Source organism: Struthio camelus, chromosome Z (genome assembly GCF_040807025.1).
Source record: "Struthio camelus isolate bStrCam1 chromosome Z, bStrCam1.hap1, whole genome shotgun sequence".
Lineage (NCBI taxonomy): Eukaryota > Metazoa > Chordata > Aves > Struthioniformes > Struthionidae > Struthio > Struthio camelus.
Window position 1 is genome coordinate 29,156,354 of NC_090982.1, and position 21,896 is coordinate 29,178,249.

At 40.2% G+C, this 21,896-nt stretch overlaps 1 protein-coding gene across 3 annotated transcripts in view; it reads left to right on the forward strand.

The window, feature by feature from the left end:
* LOC104140091 (centrosomal protein of 78 kDa) overlaps nt 1–19,830 on the forward strand; it is a 50,325-nt gene extending 30,495 nt beyond the window's left edge. For all 3 annotated transcript variants that reach the window (XM_068929042.1, XM_068929043.1, XM_068929044.1), the window contains 8 exons: nt 2,378–2,438; nt 3,552–3,621; nt 4,739–4,944; nt 8,933–9,105; nt 10,176–10,345; nt 14,454–14,582; nt 17,230–17,367; nt 18,001–19,830. In XM_068929042.1, coding sequence (XP_068785143.1) covers nt 2,378–2,438; nt 3,552–3,621; nt 4,739–4,944; nt 8,933–9,105; nt 10,176–10,345; nt 14,454–14,582; nt 17,230–17,367; nt 18,001–18,106 — 1,053 coding nt within the window. In that variant the 3' untranslated portion in view covers nt 18,107–19,830. The remainder of the gene's footprint in view (nt 1–2,377; nt 2,439–3,551; nt 3,622–4,738; nt 4,945–8,932; nt 9,106–10,175; nt 10,346–14,453; nt 14,583–17,229; nt 17,368–18,000) is intronic.
* The last annotated feature ends 2,066 nt before the right edge of the window (nt 19,831–21,896 follow it).

The following is a 21,896-nucleotide window of genomic DNA, read 5'->3' on the forward strand; positions in this document are numbered from 1 at the left end:
AGCGGCGGGGGTTGGGGGCGCGGAGCGGCGGCGGCGGCCATCACCATGGAGGGCGGGCGGCAGGTGGCGAACTTCGGGGCAGGGCCGGCGAAGCTGCCGCGCTCCGTGAGTAGGGGCCGGGGTGGTGGTGGCGGCGGCGGCGGCGGCGGCAGCGGCAGCTCCCGCCCGGTGAAACGGCGGCGAGTGTCGCGGCTGGGCGCTGGCGCCCGTCTCCGCGCTGCCAAGCGAGGGTCTGGGAAGCTCCCTTTAACCAAACAAGCGACAACCGGGCGGCCAGAAGAAAAGCTCTTCCCCCTTCTCCCCAAAACTGAATACACCAAGGAATTTGTGTGGTGGTTTTTTTTTTTTGTTGGTTTGTTTTGGTGTGTTTTGCTTATTTATTTATTTTTAGATTTCCCCCACCCCCATGTGGTTTTAACATTGCACCCGCAGAATTTTTGCTAACTCTGCTAGAGTGCTCCTTCGTCGGGGCTGTATCCGTTTCGGGATGGAAAGTAAGTTTTCGCAAATGCACAATAACTGCGTCAAATGAAGCTGACCCGAAAAGAAAAAAAAAAAATCAGGATACTTAAGCGAGAAGTCTCTATATAAACAATGGTAATAAGTATAGTATAGACCCAACCCTTTGGAAAGTTGCATCAGCAACTGTAGATTATCCGATTGCATATGGAAAGAGGGTGGTTCGTGCTGCATTTTAAGCATCTGGCACTCAGAGTTGTGTGTTGTGGGAATTTTTTGTTCTTTACATCTTGGATCATAGTTTTTTTCATTATTTTGTGTTATTTCCTTAACACATTTTTCTATAACAAATTTGCTGTAGAACAGCTTCTCAGTATTTTTTTTTTCTGGAAATACTCTTTTATAGAATATTCCTCAAATCGTTATTCTTCTGTATTGCAAGACCCTTGGCTGAGAAGGGAGCTCTCTTAAGCTGCTGCAGCATTTGACTCCAGCAGAGAGAGAACTGAGAGCTGCCTTTAATGTCTGAGGAGAGCATAGCTAAACTCCATGTCATTAGTCTGTTTTCTCCTGTTTTTTGAAAATGCTATAGTCTTCACCTTGACTGCTTCACTTAGTCTGACTGTAGGCTGATGCAGTACATGAAGTGCTCCAATGCACTGAAGCAAGGAGGTGGACAGAACTCCTCCTGTCTGTTATGAGACGTGTCATAAGAGTGTTGTTTGCATGTATTTGTGTAGGAGAAATAGACACTTTTTTAACAATCACTCTTCTTCTTTGTACAGATTCTCAGATAAGGATGCTACTAGCAAAACAGGATTTTATCAAGCAGTTTAACAAATTCTTTGTAATGGTCTTCGTGTTCCCTTTGGTTTTTTTTTCCTCTTCTGTCATGAATATGCTTGCATGTGCAGTATGTTGGCTAAAACTTCACCATCTCTAAAATGAAAAGCAGCACAGCTGTTTCTGGTAGGCCTTCTGGTGAGCAGCTGTTACAGTTGATAGGTCGTGCAGAGCAGTCAGCAAAGCAGTTTGCTTGCTCCTGCAGTCTTCCAGAGCATGTGTTTTCCTGACGCATCCTGGGATGCATGCATACAACCTTTGTTCTGGAGAGTTTTCTACTGTGTCTCCCTCTCCTCCTGTTCCGTTTTGGAGTGGCAACGAACATTCTGGCTCAAACCCGGGAATTTACAGAAATCACAAGCAGCAAATCCAGTGGTTAGAGTCTAACTCCACTTTGTTGATGTGTGACAGCAATGAAAGAAGAAAGAACAATGAAAGGCTGAAGCAGCAGATCAGCTGGCTAGGGCTTTCTGGAGTGACCTGCACTTTCTGGTTGCCTTTAAATTTTGTTTTTTTTTCCACCCCCCCAACTTTCAATAACATCAAGAAGGTGCATATTTAGAAAGTGCAGGACCTCGCTCTCTGAAATCAGGGCTCATTGTATTGTGTCAGTTTAAGGCACACAATTCCACATGCTGCTTTTTGATGTTTCCCTCAATACTTCAGTTATCCTGTTTCTACAAGTCAAATAAAAGAACATAGGAAAAAAAAAAAGATCCATGGTCAGAAAAAGTTATTGTGTGTGCAAACTTTATAAAGTCTTCTGTAAAAGGTGGAAAGTTCCAAACAATTCTTGAAAATCGTTCTGAAATAATCTGGAAATGTAACCGTGAAAATAATAACTTGAAATACAGAGTCTCCCATATAGCATATGATTTAGTTATGCCATCTTATGACAAGCCTTCAGCTGCTAGATATGGTAAAATTGTATTGGTGCCTGTGTGTCTGGTAACCAATCTAAATTGAAAAGTGTCAGGTTATTGCAGTATGGAGCAGCTGTCAGATGCATGATGCTTTAGTGACTCACAGTCATAGAAAATCTCCTTATTTTGTTTATTGATTTTATTTTCATTAGGTGTTACTGGAAGCGCAGAAAGAATTGATGGATTACAAAGGACTTGGTATTAGTGTTCTTGGTAAGACTTTAAAAAAAAATTCTGCATGTTTTTCAGAATGTAGATGTTTAGCTTAATAAGAGCTTTTGACCTTCATATTTCAGCTGAATACTTACCCTTTCTTTTGTAAAACCTTGGTGTAGCATGTTAGCATGTATGTCCAGAGGATGGATGCTCTTTCAAGCAGCAGTTCTTCCTATGCTAACTACAGAGTAAGAGACCATTAAATGATACATAACCAGGCATTTAGTGAGCCAGCACAAAGGACTAGAGACGCAGAAGATAAGAAATCATAACTAATGCATTAGTATTTCTGGGTCTTCAGGAGGATACCTGCTTGTTTATGTGCGTGTGGGTGTATGTATTTGAGTTTTGGATAATAAGTGTTTTTATTTGAGAAAGGAAAGGATGCATCTGAAATATAGCATACTTCCCATGAGGAAGGAAATATCACCTACCCTAAGAGGTGTCTTTTATAGCACATGCATGAATGACTCACTCTTCAGTCCCAGTTGCGCAAAAATTTTATGCGCAAAAGTGCTCAGCATTTTACTGCTCCCATGAAACTGTTCCATTCTTTAAAGTAAGATGTGTGCAGCAGTCTGGATTGGGATTTATGTTTAAATAAATTGTACACTCTTACCAATGGAAGAAAGAATATGGGTTTGATTAAAGGAATTAATACTAAGTGGCCTTAGCTTCTAATTGGCATGAAGAAGCTTTGTTAAAGTAACAGAATGAAACAAACTCCCTGTACTGCTATGGCAGTTATGGAGTATGGTAGTAGCAGAAAACACTCTTGGAGTAAAGAAAACTTATACCTTGCTAAGGAGTACTTTCTTCATCCAGACATACCCCTAGGTTGTTTCTGGGTACAGGAAGGAGGTGAGCGTATAAAATGTGAACAGACTGGATTTGCATGGATTTGGGCAAGATGAGTGGTTTAAGGCCTAAATGGGTATTTAGGGAAGCTCAGCAAAATGGGAGTCAGAGCTGGGAACAGGAGCCTTCAGGTATTTTGGGTCTGTGAATGTAGAAGGTTTACCATTTTGTTTCATGTTCTCTCTTTCTCTCCCCCTCCCCCCCCTCCCTCTCTCTCTCCTCCCCTCTCTCCCCCCCCCCCACCCTCCCAAGAAATGAGCCATCGGACCTCAGATTTCACGAAAATTATAAATACAGCTGAAAATCTCTTGCGTGAATTGCTGTAAGTGAATTGCTTCTCGCTTATTTTTGTTTTACACTTGTGCTAATTTTGCTAATAGTGATTGGTGTGGAGACCTTTACTCCAAGTAGGTGAAAGCACCTATTTTTAGATACTATATCTAATAAAAAGTAATAATCTTGGAGAAGACCGTGTTCTCCCATTTGTCTGATTCTGATTTATTTGAATATGACAAAGGGCTTTTATTAGGTTATGATACTTTTACATGACTTTAATATGCTAACAGATTGACTTGCCTCCAAAATTCTAATTTTTATCCTGTCCATAGAAATTATAAAATGCCACAATTTTTTTTTAAGAAATAAGTTGTAAGGGTTGAAAACTATATCCTTGTTACTTGGCTCTGCGGTCATGTGAAGGTAGTCTGTAAAGGATTCATCAATCCAGTTTTGCTAAGGTAAACTTTATATGGATGTTTTTTAGAGTGACTGATCAGGAACCCTTTTCCTATTTGTAGCGTGGCCCATTTTTAAAGTTTTGGAATTACAGAATATTGGAATTACTATACAGCTCTTACAGCAGTTAATGATCCTTTCATATAAAGACATGATTTTACAGGAAGACAGAGTTGTTGACAGAAAGGCTTTAAGATGGCATCAGTAGTTTGAACATGTAGTTTTTGTGACTTAGTAAATTAGGTATGCATGTTACGTATACAGAGATACTTGCATACTTTTAAGTTTTGACCTCTCAAAGTTAAATTCCACTGTAATCACTTTGGTCTGAATTTCTTAGTTGCATTGGCTTTCCATCAGGCTAACAATAGACAAAACTGCATTTGAGCGTTAATTCTATTGCAATATCTTTTTGCGTATATTATGATAGAAGAGCTACTCATGAGTGAGTTTGTTTATTGCTTGTTTCCAGCATGTTTTTATCAATAAAATATATAGTGTGACTCTTGATAACAACTAAAGAGCAGTGCTGATGTAAGTTAATGAGCTTTGGTTTAACCTCTTGGGAAAAGCCTCTTCTAAAATGGATTTATTTTTCCTTTGTAATGTTGCAGTTGAACAAATAATAGCAAGTACTATACGCTCAGCCCCATGCGTCTTTTCTCTTTTGGGAATAAAAATACATATTTATTTCTTGCATGCAGAAATATACCAGAAAACTACAAAGTTATTTTCCTCCAAGGAGGAGGATCTGGTCAGTTCAGTGCAGTCCCACTTAATCTTATTGGCCTAAAGGAGGGAAGACATGCAGATTATGTGGTTACTGGAGCTTGGTCAGCAAAAGCAGCTAAAGAAGCAGAGAAGTATGCCAACGTGAATATTGTTCATCCTAAACTAGGAACCTATACAAGTAAGTTGATGATTACATCCATGTGAAAGCTTAGCTTTTTTGAATTGCTCCAGAAATCAGTCTGTCTGTTACTGAATGTTAACTAGTTAAACAGTTGACTGCCCAGCACTTGAACATTACCAGCCATATCTCCCCATGTTCATGCCTGGGACATCTGTTAGATGAGTTAGCAATCTCCACCAGGCAAGGTGAATCTTGAAACTAGACCGACATGTGTGGTAGGTAGCAAATGTATATTGATAGAGGAGGTAACCTGGGCTGTCTGATGAGACATCAATTTTAAATCAGTTTTTAAGTTATTTGTTTCTTAAGTGCTGAGTATTTCAGTTTCAGGTACTTTCCAAAATGCAATTATTCTGCAATTTAGAAGATTAACTGAGATCTTAAGCTTGTTGGCTTAACAACAAGGAGCCAACAACGTGGATGAGGAGATGGGAGACCTCTGTTCCGTTCCCTTCTTTTGAGTGTTTCCAAAACCTCATTTTCCTAATGTGTGTCCCAGCCAGCAGGTGACTCTGGAATCACAGAATCACAGAATGGTTGAGGTTGGAAGGGACCTCGGGAGATCATCTAGTCCAACCCCCCTGCAAGAGCAGGGACCTCTACAGCACATTGCATAGGATCACATCCAGACGGCTTTTGAATATCTCCAGGGAAGGAGACTCCACTACCTCTCTGGGCAACCTGTTGCAATGCTCTGTCACCCTCACAGTGAAGAAGTTTTTTCTCAGGTTCAGGTGGAACTTCCGGTGGTTAAGTCTCTGCCCGTTGCCTCTTGTCCTGTTGCTGGGCACCACGGAGAAGAGTCTGGCCCCATCTTCTCGACACCCTCCCTTCAGATACTTGTAGACATTGATGAGATCGCCTCTCAGTCTTCTCTTCTCCAGGCTCAACAGGCCCAGCTCTCGCAGCCTTTCCTCATAGGAGAGATGCTCCAGTCCCCTCATCATCTTTGTAGCCTTCCGCTGGACTCTCTGCAGTGGTGCCATGTCTCTCTTGCACTGGGGAGCCCAGAATTGGACACAGGACCCCCGGTGAGGCCTCAGGAGGGCTGAGTAGAGGGGGAGGATCACCTCCCTCGACCTGCTGGTGACACTCTGCCTAACGCAATTCCCGGCATCCCACTGGCCTTCTTGGCCACAAGGGCACATTGCTGGCTCGTGGTCAACTTGTTGTCCACCAGGGCACCCAGGTCCTTCTCTGCAGAGCTGTTTTCCAGCAAGTTGATCTCCAACCTGTACTGCTGCATGGGATTATTCCTCCCTAGATGCAGGACCCTGCACTTGCCTTTGTTGAACTTTGTGAGGTTCCTCTTACCCCTATTTTCCAGCCTGTCCAGGTCCCTCTGAATGGCAGCACAGCCTTCTGGTGTGTCAGCCACTCCTCCTGCTTTACTATCATCAGCAAACTTGCTGAGAGTGCACCCTGTGCCTTCATCCAGGTCACTGACTGCATTGAACAAGACTGGACCCAGGACTGACCCCGGGGGACACCACTAGCTACAGGCCTCCCACTAGACACTGTGCCACTGACCACAACCCTCTGAGCTCGGCCATCCAGCCAGTTCTCAATCCACCTCACCGTCCACTCATCCAACCCACACTTCCTGAGTTTACCTAGGAGGATGTGATGGGAGACAATGTTGAAAGCCTTGCTGAAGTCCAGGGAGACAACATCCACTGCTCTGCCCTCATCTGCCCAGCCAGTCTTCTCCATCAGAGAAGGCTATCAGACTGGTCGAGCATGATTTCCCTTTGGTGAATCCATGCTGACTACTCCTCATCACCTTCTTGTTCTCCGTATGCTTAGTGAGGACCTCCAGGAGGAGCTGTCCCATCAGCTTTCCAGGGCTGGAGGGGAGGCTGACAGGCCTGTAGTTTGCTGGCTCCTCCTTCTTGCCCTTTGTGGAGACTGGGGTGACCCTGGCTCTCTTCCAGTCGTCAGGCACCTCTCCTGATCTCCAGGACCTTCCCGAGATGATGGAGAGTGGCCTAGCAATACCATCTGCCAGCTCCCTCAGCCCTCGTGGGTGCATCCCATCGGGGCCCATGGATTTGTGGATGTCAGGTTTGGACAAATGATCCCTAACCCGATTCTCCTTGACCAAGGGAGAGTCTTCCTTTCTCCAGCCTTCCTCTCTTGTCCGCAGGGTGTGGAATTCCTGAGGGCTGGTCTTAGCAGTGAAGATTGACAGAAGGAAGGCATTCAGCAACTCTGCCTTCTCTATATCCTTCATTACCCCATGGGGTGGGGATCCATCTCCCACCTCATTCAGCAGCAGGCCCTAGTCTTCCTTTTGCTCTTGATGTATTTGAAGAAGCCCTTCTTGTTGTCTTTGACATCCCTTGCCAGACTTAATTCCAAATGGGCCTTAGCCTTCCTTGTCGCATCCCTGCGGACTCTGATAATATCCCTATATTCCTCCCAAGTGGCCCGTCCCTTTTCCACCTTCTGTAGACTTCCTTCTTTTGTCTGAGTTTTCTCAGGAATTCCTTGCTCATCCATGCAGGTCTCCTGTCTGCTTTGCTGGACTTACTACTCAGAGGGATGCACTGCTCTTGAGGTTGGAGGAGGTGATGCTTGAATATTAACCAGCTTTCCTGGACCCCCTCTTCCTTCTAGGGCCCTACCCCCTGAGATTCCTCCAAGGAGGTCCCTCAAGAGGCCAAAGTCTGCTCTCCTGAAGTCCAGGGTTGCGATCCTACTTATTGCCCTGCTCCCTCCTCGTAGGATCCTGAACTCCACCATCTCATGGTCACTGCAGCCAAGGCTGCCCCCAACCTTCACATCTCCAACTAGACCTTCTTTGTTTGTTAGTACAAGGTCCAGCAGCACACCTCTCCTCGTTGGTGTCTCTACCACCTGGGTCTAGAAATTATCCTCAGTGCTCTGCAGCATAGGCAATATAGGCAAGGCGTTTTCAACTGTCTCTCTGAAAGCTTGTTACGGGACATGATAAAATTTGAAATATAACCGCAGTGTAGGAGGAAGAGAACAGTTAGCTGTAATTTAACCATTGGGTGTTTTTATGAGAAAGTCTATTTAAAGGACGTTTTACATGTATGCCTTACTTTAAGTGGTCACTGGGAATACGTAAACAATCATATATCTTCTCATCTTAGAGAAGAGATCAGAACCAGATGTCCCTGCTCTGGCTAGTGCTGCACATTTTTCTTCTGTCTGGTCAAAGTTATGCAAACTGGAAAAAGTTATGCAAACAGGAGGGACAAAGACCATCTCGCATGTGAATTAGTATGTTAATGTATGATTAGGTCTCTTACTTGGGATATGGGTTTATATCCTCTGAGGCAAAGGAAATGATTGAATCTGCATCTTCTCCATCCTGGGGGAGTGTATTAACCATTGGCTGCAGTAAATAAGAGGATAGGCAGTAGCAGCACTTACTTCTCTGGTGCTTTGGAACCAAAGGACCAACGGCTACTTATTTTATGCAGAACCTGGTCTGTGCTGGCAGGACATACTGGGATCTGCTTACTAACAGAGGCAGGTGGATGTTAGTTTTGCAAATCCCTTGCAGTGCGTAAATGGGAGGCAGGTCGCCTCATGTTTAGCTTGGGATAGACTGAAATACTTTTGGATCTGCGCAGAAACAGACCTTTAGAGAACTTTACCAATGAGAATTTGGATGGTGCTGTGGTTTTGAAGGCATTCTTGGATGGAAGTGCTCAAATTCAGCTGAAATTCTTAAGATTGTGTGCAAACCTGATTAAAATTCCTTGAGGAAGAAGGATTTGCAACCAGAAAGTCTGCAAGCCTGATGATAGGTCGCCACAGAGAATTTTGGGAACCCATGAGTGTATTTCCTTTGTAGATAAATTTAGCTTGTTGCCAGGAAAGTACAGTGTTACGTTGTACAGCAAAATCAGTGTGAGTTTGTGTTTTAAAAGTCCACTGTTCAAGAAAAATTGCATGCTAGGAAAATTACTTGTCTTCAGTGACCTTTGGTTTTCCTTTTTGTCTTTCTCAGAAATTCCTGACCCAAGCACTTGGAATCTTAATCCAGATGCATCTTATGTCTATTACTGTGCTAATGAGACTGTTCATGGCGTAGAGTTTGACTTTGTACCTGATGTCAAAGGAGCAGTTTTGGTTTGTGATATGTCATCCAACTTCCTGTCCAGACCTGTGGATGTTTCCAAGGTACAGTATCAGACACAGTGGCTGCACAAAGCATTTCCAACTTAGATATCTATCCAAGGCATACAGGCCTCTGTAAGAGTCTGGATGGCTGGAGATGCTGAGCAGTGAAACAATTAAGGAAATTGTATTTTGTTAATTGGATATCTGACGGATATAAACATTGAAATCTGAAATTTCAGATCTGAAAGTTGTCTATTTTTGCTGAAAGTAAGATAATATACTAAACTATGTTGAAATAGTTCATGCTATTGGCTCTGCAAGATTCTTTGTCTACTGCATTGTCTTCACTGATTCTGTAGCTGACCAAGGTATTTTCTAAATCTTATTTAATCTGTAAGTAGTGTGTATGGTTAAAGCAGGGCACTGAATCAGAATTTTTGATCCTGCCTCTGACATGGCCACTTTTAAGCCATGAAGCTTCCTATGCCTTACAATTACTGTCTCAGTTTCTTAAGGGTAGAAGATAGAACTTACTAATGTTTGTAAAGCCTGCTATGGTTGGGAAATGTTACTGACTTGTGAACTAGGGAAGTGGAGCGTTTGACCTTTCTTACGTATGTGAAGGAAGAGAATGGACAATTGCTAGTGCATTCATCTTTGCTTTTGCTGATCTACCTCTCTTTGAACGGATGAATTATGTAGTTCCTCTTCTGAAATGGCAGATTAATTGTAAATATTTCTCTTTTTTTATTTTTCATAAACTTGCTTGAAGTAGTGTAAAATGGAGACAGGCTGCTTGAGAATGATTTATAACCACTAAATAAGCATTTGGCAAATTACTGAAGAATTTGTTGAGATCAACTATCTCAACGAATGAAGATACATGGTTCTGATAGTATGTACGTGTTAACATATGGTATAACAATTCTATGATAGCTGGAAGTCTCTTTGAAATCAGAATATCTCCTGAGCCTTCTTTGACCCACAACTTCCTTATTTTCAACCTATTCTCCAAGCTGTTCATTTTAATTGTATTCCTGTTGTGTATATATATACTGGTTTATTACGCAGTTATAAGATCTGTTAGTGACTGCATTTAACAAGTCCTTCTTTTCTCCTTTCTGTTAAAGTTTGGTGTGATTTTTGCTGGTGCTCAGAAGAACGTTGGCTGTGCTGGAGCTACTGTTGTAATAGTCCGTGAGGACTTGCTGGGATTTGCATTGAAAGAATGTCCTGTAGTACTGGATTACAAAACACAAGCAACAAATGGCTCTTTGTATAACACTCCACCATGTTACAGGTAACTTATCCCAATATTTAATATCCTGTAATTAGAAAAATACTGCACTGCCATCTGCTGCTGCAGTTGAGAAAAGTTTTGGAAATGTGTATATTTGCTGTCAAGTCATTGGTATGTTGGATTTCTGTGAGGACCCTTAACGCGTCCAGGCATGGCTTTGATGGTGTCCAACAGGACTGAGCCATAAAGGACATTACATTTTGAGAAGTACATACTATATGTAATAATTCCATTGTAGAAGATTCAGGATCTAACTGTCTGCTGATTTAAATGAATACTGCTCTAGTCAATTCAGTGATACTGCTTCCGTCACCACTAGTAGATAATTTGGCCCTTAGTCTTGCTTCTTGAGCAGTCAGTATAGATTTGGTTTAGTTTCTTCCTGAGTAAAGACACCCAGAGAAAGGTGTAAGCTCTGCTGACCCTTGCAATGACCATGATTTTGTTTTTTGACTTTCAAAGCAGGAGAACTAAAGTTCATCTCAACAGGCCTTCTGCCTCTGCATTAACGTTAGGGCTTCCTTTTCCTTCCAGCCACTCTCTTGCCTTAGGACAGAACCGATTATACAGTAGATTTTATAGACAGCGGGGGGAAAGTGCTGTGTGATCAGAATGCACCCACTCTCATTCTTTTAAGTGTCTAATGTCTGTGTAGGGCCTAGTGCAAGGGATGAGATTAGGGAGGTGGCTGATCCCTTGCCTGAGAGTGAGAATGGTTGGGGAACTTTTCACATACAGAGTTAGAAGCCTCAACATATATTATACATAAATGCCTACATACATACATACCCCAGAGTTGTTCCCAGCATTCTGAACCTCCAGATCTCTCTATATTTTCTTTACTGGAAAATAGTAAATATTATTATTGCACATTTATAATATTTTGTATTATTAAAGAGTATGCATTCTATTTTTTGGAACATTTTTGGTTCTAGCTGCATCGTTTGCCGTAGTGGGTTTTGGAATGAAACTGTTGAATGTAAAACTAAAACAGCATTTTAGTCATTGCTTTTCTTATTCTCTAGCGCAGCTTTCCATATTATTTTGATTACCACCTTCATGCTCTTCCTGGTATCCAAAAATAAAATACTGTTCTTCTAGCTTCATAATCATTGCCTGCAGTCAAGATTATAGAATCAGCCTGTACCTGGCAAATTCACGGGTACATAAAGCAGAATAGAGTACAGCTTGCTCTTTCAGAGTTACTGGCTCTGAACTTCCAGTAGCGAAGTATCATTTCACTAGTTATCAGAAGATTTAGATATTGAGCCAATAGCATCTGGACGTTCTGGATCAAAATATGTATTTCAATGGGTTCTGGAGCCTTTTTATACCAACATCCACTAAAAGGGTTGTATTAAAAATGTTCAAACAGCTTGCTTATTTTTTTCTTTTCTGTAAATATATTTTAAATTACTTTGAAAATTCTGGCTTCTGTGGAAAAGATACGAAGTTGTATTAAACTCAGCTCTTATACTGGAGACTTTTCTCTCTTTGAATCAAAAGAAAATCTCATCTTTAACATTAAGAATCATTATTTTCAAAGTTAAGCTCCCTGACTGTGACTGGTGCATATCAAATACACTGCATCAGTATAATGCACAGTGATTCCTCTTTACAGGAGCTACCTTAATGCCATCACTTCGCATATAAAGTCAGTAGAATTTTAAGTGAAATTTAAGTATAGCTTTGAATCTGCCTATTTTCACTATGGTGTGTATTATTGCAATGACATAGGGGTTGTTACATTAATTTATCAAAGGACAGTAAATTCAGTGACCATATGTTTATTTTGGACTTCCTGGGGCACAGCTGTAGTTCTTCCAAGGAGTGTGCTTGTTTATAGTGTGTACTGTTGCAACGATATACACGCAGAGGCTGCCCTGTGAGCTGTGTACCTTGATGTGCTTAGGGCCAGTTTTTCACCATGAAAGTTAACTTGAACATTTGCCTTCTTTGTGTGCTTAACTTTATAACAAAATACAATTACGTGGGCAATGTGTGTATTTTTTTCAGCGATTGATAAAGCTTCTGTTTCATGATGGGTTATTTCCCTGGCTGCCAAGTCACACATTCTGTTTTGAACACTGTGTACTTGCACTTGCCAGGTTTTAAGTCCAGCCATTCATGTTTTCCAAGTACAAAACTCTTTCCATTTGAAAAACCTGCTTCAAAATCCTGCTTCATCTCAGCACTTGAACAGCATTGCTTCTCTTGTTTGAAAAGCACAAAAATTCAGTTCTGCAGCTTCATTCTAGCTCCTGCGAAGAATTTCTAGAAAAGAAAGTGCTTCCTTAGCTGTAACTAAGTGCGTGTCGGTAACTTTTACAGGGTAGTGAGAAATGCAGAGAGGCTGAAAATAAAGTTGCAACCAACAGTCTTTCTCCTTTCTGACCTCTATTTTTGCCATATTTTACTTCATGTTAGTGACCTGCTTTGGAGCACATTCTATAATCCAGAATGTAATAGAGGCCGAAATGTTGGCAGGGTGCAGATCTGTTTGGCTTGGTTTTAAAATGCCTATCCTATTTTGTAAGGAACTGGCAAAGCTTCTTAACTCTCTTTTTTGCCTCTCTTCTCCCTACTCTGCCTCAGTGATAGCTGGCAAACAGGCAAGAGATGCTAACTGAATTTGCAAAAGCTACTTCAGCAGGACTTAAATTAAATTAATGTGATGCTGATGGCTATAGCCTTTTGGTTAAAGAGCCCAACTTTTTGACCCCAGTCTTCTTTGCTAAATGAAGATTAGGTGGTGATTTTGGTGATTTTGCTAGGAAAAATCTCATTTCTAAGCTTCAGGGGTTTATTTTGCATTTCAAATTGCTCTAAAAACATAATTTGGACTGATGTGAAAGAAGGACGAAAGAAATCCTGCAGTTGGTTGGTTTATGTGGATCACTCCAGGGCTTACTTCTGTAAATCTTATCTATCGAAGAAATTTCACTTGAGGAAATGAGGATGAGGGGGAATGTGTCTCTGTGTAGGTGGCCAGGGTATAGGCTGTGCTTTATACTAGAGTAGCTGACAGGCAGCTGTTGTAAATGTAGCAAGATTGTGAACTCAAGGCTGTAAGGTGCTTTTCTTATTTGTAACAGGCGGTCTGTAACCTCAGTTATTCTGCAGTCTTTCTGAAGTGTTCAAAGGTTCAAGGTTTGCATCCACTGAGAAATTAAAGGTAGCAAAGTTAAATGAACTTCCTGCTAGATCCTTGTGATGGAAGTTTGTAAGGTAGTGTTCTCCGAGGACTCCTTTGGATTCTGTAATGAAAAGTTAAAGCAAACCTGTTAGAAATATACCATCAAAACTTGTGAACAGTTTATTATGTAAAGCGGCATAGTTGTGGGAAGTGCCTGAACTTGAACAAGCTGAGTTTTATAGCAAAAGCACAAAGGCAGAAAGGCCTTTAGGGTTTTTACCCAGTCTAATGTAACTGGCATTGAAATGCTTGGTCCGTAGCCATGTGAATTCAGCAGGCTTCCAGGTTTCCGCTCGGAACTTGAATGTTAATGAATAATTAAGTGCAATCTGTTTATTATTTGTTTCACCAAATATCACTCCTCAGGTGGAGAAAGAGCTCTTTAGACAGAAATAGGATTATAGGTATATTTCTAACGTTTACAAAAAGGGAATTAGATTCCTGGCATTACTAATGCACGTACACTTGAGATTCACCACAGCACCTTTGCTTGAGCAGCTGTGCAGACTGTGTGGCACTAACTGTAGCGCCAGCTCTGGCTTTTTCTTGGACCTGGACAGTCAGCTGTATGGTCAAAGAGTATTGCAGAAGCGAAATGCCTAAGGATGTCCTTGGGAGCTGTGCAGGGCTGAGGGAAACCTACAGGATGTGCCCTTCTGTGGTGCAGGGTATTAAATTTGGTGTAAAGTAGTTGGGTACTTTATCTAGGTCCAAAAACACTGACTGCTTAAATATGTCATAATTTGGAATGTAGTCCAAATTCTGCGTAGTTAATCGTTTTAGTAAAAACCCTTAAACCAAGGTAGCATCTTATCGCTGAAATATTTTGTGGACCATTAAACAGGACTGTAATTTTTTTCTTCTGTTTCTATTACAATAACCTGATTGAATAATGTTCTTTCTCTTACACAGCATCTATATCATGGGATTGGTACTGGAATGGATAAAGAATAACGGTGGGGCTGCAGCTATGGATAAACTTAGTTCAATCAAATCACGAATGATTTATGACATTATAGACAAATCTAATGGATTCTATGTGTAAGTTACTATGTTTCTTTCCCTTGGTTTCAATGTTTGTTGCTCAGCAAAACATATTCATAACTTCAAAAGTATGCTGCAGTCAGACTGTTAAAGTTACCTTTTCAGTATATTGAAATTATGAGAAATCCTGAAAGTATTATTTGTGCAAAGCATTCATTTGATAACTATCCAAGGACGAGTCTCGTTCCAACAGAATTTGGAGTTACCCTGCATAGATCAATTGTGAAGCATATTAAAAATACATATTCTAAACTTCATTAAATGGAGAAGCCTAGGCAAGGTGTCTACAAAAAACAGACATGCCAAAACCCCTGCTTTGTATGCCTAGTGAATATCTCGGGAAATACATGCCAAAGCAGAGAAGGTAGCTTGTAGGAAGCTCTAGAGAGCAATTCTCAGTATCTTATTCTTTATACCATCTTTTTTGATAGTCAGAAAGATTCTACTTTTTCTTTATCAAGCAGCATGTTTATTAGCTTGTTGTGCCAAATTCTGAAACACATACTGAAGTAGCAGGAGTAAGATCAGACATAGGTGTAGTCACAGCATAAAACATTTTCTTTGTATACAGTTTATTTTCTTCATTTATTCCTGATGGATTATCAGAGTAAGTTTACCTGTCTTCTTTCATATGGTTGCAAGATATTTTTGAGCTCGCAGGACCCAAAATGGATATAACTGAAAGCTGATGTTGTAATTTGGAATAATTATTTTAATAGTCACTCAGCTTAAAAAGTAGTGAATGGCTGTGAAACTCTGCCAAAATATTTGCCTTTCCCTTCAGCATAAAATCGACAGTTTTGGGACCTAATTAATTTTCAAGTCAAAGGGCAAATTAAATTTGGATTTTAAATTGAAGCTGGCTGCAATCTTAATTGGCAAGGATTCAGTTCCATCATAATATATAATAAATTCAGCTTACCCGTTTAGTTAATGAGAACAACGTCTTTGCCTTTGGCATTGTCGTGATCAGGAATGTGATCCTACTCAGTGAAGTCCTGAGGGCTTTTCGTAAACCTCAATGAGGAAATCAAGCCTTGAAAAGACATTTTGTGACACATGTGAAATCTTTGTTTCTGGCAAGCTGGTCTGTAGGGCTGCAAGTGTGAAATGCAGTGCAGATGGGGTGGTAAACAGGTAACTGAGAATGCAAAGCAAGTTGCACTAATAACTAAGCTGTGTGCATCTTATGGAGCAAGGTACTTAAGACTGCAGTTTTTTTTTTAACGTATCTGTGATGAAAAGGAAGACTTACTGAAGCTGCCTGCGCGGCTGTGACGTGCCACCTAACCTGTGACACGCTTCACTGAGTAAGCAGTGTGATGAGCCTTTCAGTGGATGGAGACTTTCTACAACAGCAGGCTGTATGCCATTCAGAGTTTGTTACTTTCCAGCTTCTAACCACTACCAGCTTGCACTGACTTGCCTTAATAGCAACCCAATCCAAATCCAGACCCTGGATCTTGTAAAAACTATAGTGGAGCCGCAATTATTCAAGTGTGGAAATGCTTACCGGAGTAGGTCTTTTTGAAGAGTGTTTTCTTACTTGCATCCGAGTGTTAAAATTTGCATATCCAGATGTTATGATCAATTATTTCTTCATGATGGAGACATCTGTACGAAGGAACAAGTGAGGAGCTCAAAAAGAATGACGTCCATTCTTTGTCAAATAGAATAATAATAGGTGTGGAATTTACATGCAATTTATGAAAAAACTTATTCCTAATGAAACCCTGCAAGAGTCTATACAGTAGTCTTGGGAAAGGATAAGTCTGGTAATCTCCTATGTCCCTTGTAACCAGAAGCACTGAAGAAAAATAATACTAATCTTTTCCCCGCCCCCCCCTCATTCTTTCCTCCCTAAAGTATTCAAAGAGCAATTTTGCTTTAAAGGAAACTTGAATTTTCCACTTGGGATTAAAGGGAATTCTAAGGGTTTAAGAAGCTGTGATGTTCCTACTATATGTTGTAGCCATACATGTGATGCAAGATTTGTTCTGGAGATATCTCCTCTCTCCTTGAGATATATTCTTGGTTCTGAATAATGCTAATGTAGAGGGGGGGACTGTAATCATTAATTAAAATCTCTAATATAAATGATTATTTCCTTATGCTGCATTCTTATACTTGCTTTATCTCTGTTTAGCTGGGTCAAGCTCAAGTTTGGTATCACTTGTGACTAGCTGCATAAAAATAAAAGTGCATGTTAATCTGTGTGACAATGAAGAGAGAAACCTGCTTGAAATGTGGTGAAAGTGCAACCTTTAATTAACCTTGACTGAACCGTGATTACTTTTCTGGAAAACCTAGTTACTCTAGGGAATGCAATGGAGACTGTCCTGTCTTTTTTTTTTTTTTTTTTTAAAGTTTTTAAATTTCTTAGTCTTTTTACAGGCCTCTCCTGCATTCCATAGTGGCAAATTTGGGGCGTGTCAGGAAGGGGTGACTAGCCTTCCACTTATCATAATTAATCTACATGGCCGAAAAAGGAAAGTTCCTTTATCTCATAGAAAGTAATCATCTCTTTGATTACGGCAGAAAAATGACTAGTGGTAAACAGATGCAATTCCTGAAATTGTATGTAGCTAAAAATGTAGATTTAGCACAGAATAGGTTAATCATTGCGTTTTGCAATTTTTCCCAGATGCCCAGTGGAGAAGAAGAACCGAAGCAGAATGAACGTCCCCTTCCGCATTGGGAGTATCAAGGGGGATGAAGCCCTGGAAAAGAAATTCCTTGAGAAAGCTGTGGAACTTAACATGATATCTCTGAAAGGACATCGGTAAGCGCTAGACTAAGATGAACCCTTTTATTGTGTAGAATTTAATAGTATTACAGTGATACAGCAGCAGGCATTTTCTGTTAACTTACCAACCTCTCTCCCTGACAAGCCTTTCCTTGCATATTTGTTTGGGAACACTGGGAACAGCAGCATAGAGACTGTATTTGGAGTCTGATGATGGCTCTTCTACAGCTTAGGTGGGACCAAGAGAGGTTTCTCCTTGTTTCTGCTTTCTTCCTCAGTTTGATTAATCAGGCTCTCCGCAAATGCCGAAGGAGTTAATGCTCTTAAGGTCAGATTCATTACTGTATAAAGTATCCATTGCAAAGGTGGTCTATGTGGCAGCAAGAGTTCCGTCCTCTGTGACAGTGGTGTTTGTGGGATTAAGAAATTAGATTTTTGAGGTTACAGGGCTACAGTGTTGGAGCTATAAATACTTAATAAATACTGAATATATGCTAATAGAAAGCTTACCTTTAAGAATTAAATGTTGCTGTTCATTCACAAAAAATGTGACTCTAACACTTTGGGGTAGGGGCATATAGCTGTGAATAGAAAATGACATTCAAGGCTTTTTCTAGCATACGCAAAAAATCTTTTTGTTGTTGGTGTCCCCTCCTCTTTTCAATTCAGATCCGTGGGAGGAATCCGTGCCTCTTTATATAATGCGGTGACTGTAGAAGATGTTCAGAAGCTTGCAACCTTCATGAGAAGCTTCATGCAGATGCATCAGTCGTAAACGCTTATGGGTTAGAGCCATGCTGCACATCTATGAAATAAAAGGGTTTGAAAATTACTGTGGTACTGCAGAGCTGTAGCGCACAAGTTATATTATCTTTTAGTTCTTGGAGATCTTTTAGTTAACTACGTGGGACTGAGGGCCCGATCTTGCAAGGACTTGGACAACCTTGCCTTCTGTTTGAAGGTGAAAGATCCCCAGACCAATCAAGACTGGTTCCAAAATTTGTAAAGCAGCCCCCTTAATTTGCAGTTAAACTGTGAGCAGCATTTAAAGATGCTATGGATCTGATTCTGACCTTAGACATGCTGCTATAACACTCTGTTGAAATTCATAGTCACTCTGTCCTCATATAGCTAAAACTAGAATAAGAATCTACCCTACCATTTGAAAATTCTTTTGCCTTTGTTATTTCTTGTTTCTGCAGTTACAAATGACTTTTTTAAAGATACTGTGTTTAAATTTCAGAAGGCAAAACTTGGCAAGCCTTTCATAGAGCTTGATATGACCACGCAATGAGGCTAGAGTTGAGGTTAAGTGTTCTCTAAGAATATTTAGTTGGTTTGTCAGATTTATTCCAACTGTACAACACCAGCAGTTTTCAGAAGAACATCTACATTCCTGACTCCAGGTCTTTGCATTTAGATGTTTGCTCCCATGCATGAAACGGTACCATGACAGTCCCATGTAGTAGTACCCATTATTGTAGTTAATGTCTGTAGGATTGGGCCTTTTTTTTTTTTTTTTGGTGTTACCGTTCATAGGTTTAAAGCTAAGATGCATGAGTTTGTAGTGAAATCAATTTACAAGATGTTTATTTCTCTATACATTTTATATTTTAAACTTCTTTAGATTATTAATTTTATATTCTTATTTTGGAGGGTGCATATTTGATGCTCCTGCAAAAAGCATGTTATTTTAATTTGTTAACCTTGCATCAAACTGGACTGCTATGTTCAATTAAATGGACCTGTGACTTTCTCTGCACTGACTTTTTAGTCCAAAGCGCTGCAAATTTTCTTGTCTGGTGCTCCTTAAATGTATTTCCTCTCTTCTAATTGTTCCACTGTTTTCTTTGCCTTTTCATTGATTCCTTTTTGTCACCTTTGTATGTGGGGCTCTGCCTAACACCAGCCAATGCAAATCTTGGCTTCTCTTCCTTTTCCTCACACTACATCACGCTTTAGGTCCAACTTTCTCACTTTATTCTCATGGCTTACTCTAGACTTTGTATAACTTCAGTTCCTTCCTTACCCTAGACTATCAAAGATCTTCAGAAGAGCATCTGTTGTAATACCCTTCTTGAGAGTTATCTTTCCTTCCTAGCCTGTGAATTTACTACCAATGATACAATTTTGACATTACCCTGCTATTTTAACTTACATAGAAACTATGTGCTGGTACCATAATGTTAGACACCACTGCAACTGGTTTCAGACTGTAAGCTCTTTGGGACAGGATTGTGTCTTTCTTTGCTTTTTATATAACACCTGGACAGTGGTGAAGCTTTAATAATATTAATGATGAACTACTCCTTTTCTCATAGAACCTCTGTTGCAACTTCACTGACTTACTGTGGGGTGAATGACATTCCTATCTGAAGAGCGATTGTTTTTATGACTGCTATTTTGAGATTTCATTGCCAATTTTATCTAATTACTTTGAGTAGCACTAATCAGGTGAACAAAATAAAAGACTTGCCACAGCATGCTGTGAAGCATCAATGTGTCTGAGAGGTTTTTATTTTGACATTTTTGCAAGGATGAGACATTCATACATGGTATGTGTTAGAATTTGAAATTCTGGTATCCTTTTTCTCAGAAACATTTCCCTCATTTATATTTTCTTTCTTCTAGAAAATACACTTTCCTACAAATGTCGAGGGGAAATGAGAGATATGGCTTTGAGGTCTACTTCAGGTTCCCTATATAAGCTATATAACTTATATAAGCTATATAATCAATCCCTATATAATTTTTTTAATTAAAATTGAGCTTCCTCCGGAGTCTTTTATACCTTTTTTCAGCAGTACCTTAGGCTCTCCATCCCTCTTTCCAAAAGTCAGCAAACCTTTCTGTGCTACGATAGGCTACTATTCTGCTTAGCAGACACTGTCCTGTGTGATTAAAAAAGGCTTGCACTGTTGTAGTCAGCTGATCTGTTGACCCAAAAGGGTACCTCTTTGCTTCTTCCAAATTGTGCTTCAGATCTTGTCAACAAAGATGCTTTTTGCCCTGAGAGGCCAAAAAATAGGTGTTAAACCAAAATGCAGAATAAAGATTAGAATTAGACATTAGCAGGCAGTGAGTGACGGAACATTTTGTGGTGGGGCTGCAGGAGTGCTAGGAAGGCAAACATGTGAGGGTTTAATGAATTAGTTACCTGGCATTTGGTCCAAACTCATCCATGAAGCAGCTTTGTCCTTCAGAGAATTTGTTGTCAAGCTGCAACCTTGAAAGATATGATCTCTTTTGAGAATAATCCAAAAGTACAGAATTCCCAGGCCCTTCTTTTCTCCAGGCCTGGCCTGAGGAGAGAAGGAGCCTGAGGAGGCTGTGTGCTACATCTGTTCCCGCTAGGCGCGGTGAGGAGCCCTTTGGCCCAGCTGAGAAGAACTGTTGACCAGGAAGGTTCCCTGTCACAGGTAACTCCTGTCACTTGTTAGAGAAGGGGTCTCCTTCCACAACACAACTGTAGTACTATCTCTAAGCCTAGCATAAAATTAAGAAAAGAGTTAAATAAGAAGTCTGGATTGGCAAGTTATTACTTATGCAAGTAAACCTAGTGGAAATTAAACTGTTCATGTGGGTAGTAACGTGAAGAGTTCTGCCCCCTGTCTCAGCTGACAAACTATTTTCTTCTTTGCCCTGTTCCTGCTTAAGTCTGATCCTATTTCTCTTGTTTTTTAACTTTTAAGTGGTTTGGGTACATTTGAAAAACAGGAGCAACCAAAAAAAGCAAAAAAAAGCCATGTATGGATATACAAAGTTTAGGCCTCTCCCAACTTCCAGGTAAAAGTTTTGGAGTGAAAATGAGGAGTAAATTAAAATGGACAGCATGCTCTGACAGATCAGAAATTGTCAAAGTATGCTGAAAGCATTATTAGATCTGGCATTATATTGGTATATGATTAATGTTTGTTGTATTACATTCACTGGACAGAAGATAGCATGAGGGTGAACCTCTTAACGTTTGATAATGTACATAGTTAAAAAGTGAAATGTTACTAGGTTTTACGTGAAATCAGTCACTTTAATTGGAAAGAGGTATCCTTATTCCTGTTGATAATTGGACTCTTGATAATTTAAAGCCAGGCTTTGTGACAGTCTGTGATAAATTGGTTCTTTTTAGGTTAAAGAAGCTAAGAAGTTATAATTACCCATGGATTACTCCTGAATGGTTGGAGGACCTTGATCAAAGAGATGCAAGGAGATATGCAGAAGAGCTGGTAGCTTTGAAGATTTTTTTTTTTCAGTAGCTAAGGAATTAATATGTGTTTGATGTGACAACAACAAAAGCTACACAGTTTCTGAAATCCCAGGAAAATCAAAATCGGTCTCCTAGAATTGCACTGTACATGGAAGGCAAAAATGGTATTTAGTAAATGGATTAATTACAAAAAAAAAGAGATCTGAAGAAATCATGAGAGAATGGTTGAAATTTGCTAAACCACTGTAAGAGAAATTACGATTAAACTGCTTAGAATTTGTAATATAATTAACAAATCTAAATTCACAGACATTGATATATGATTCTTTATTCCCCTGATGTAAATTTAAGTAATTTGTTA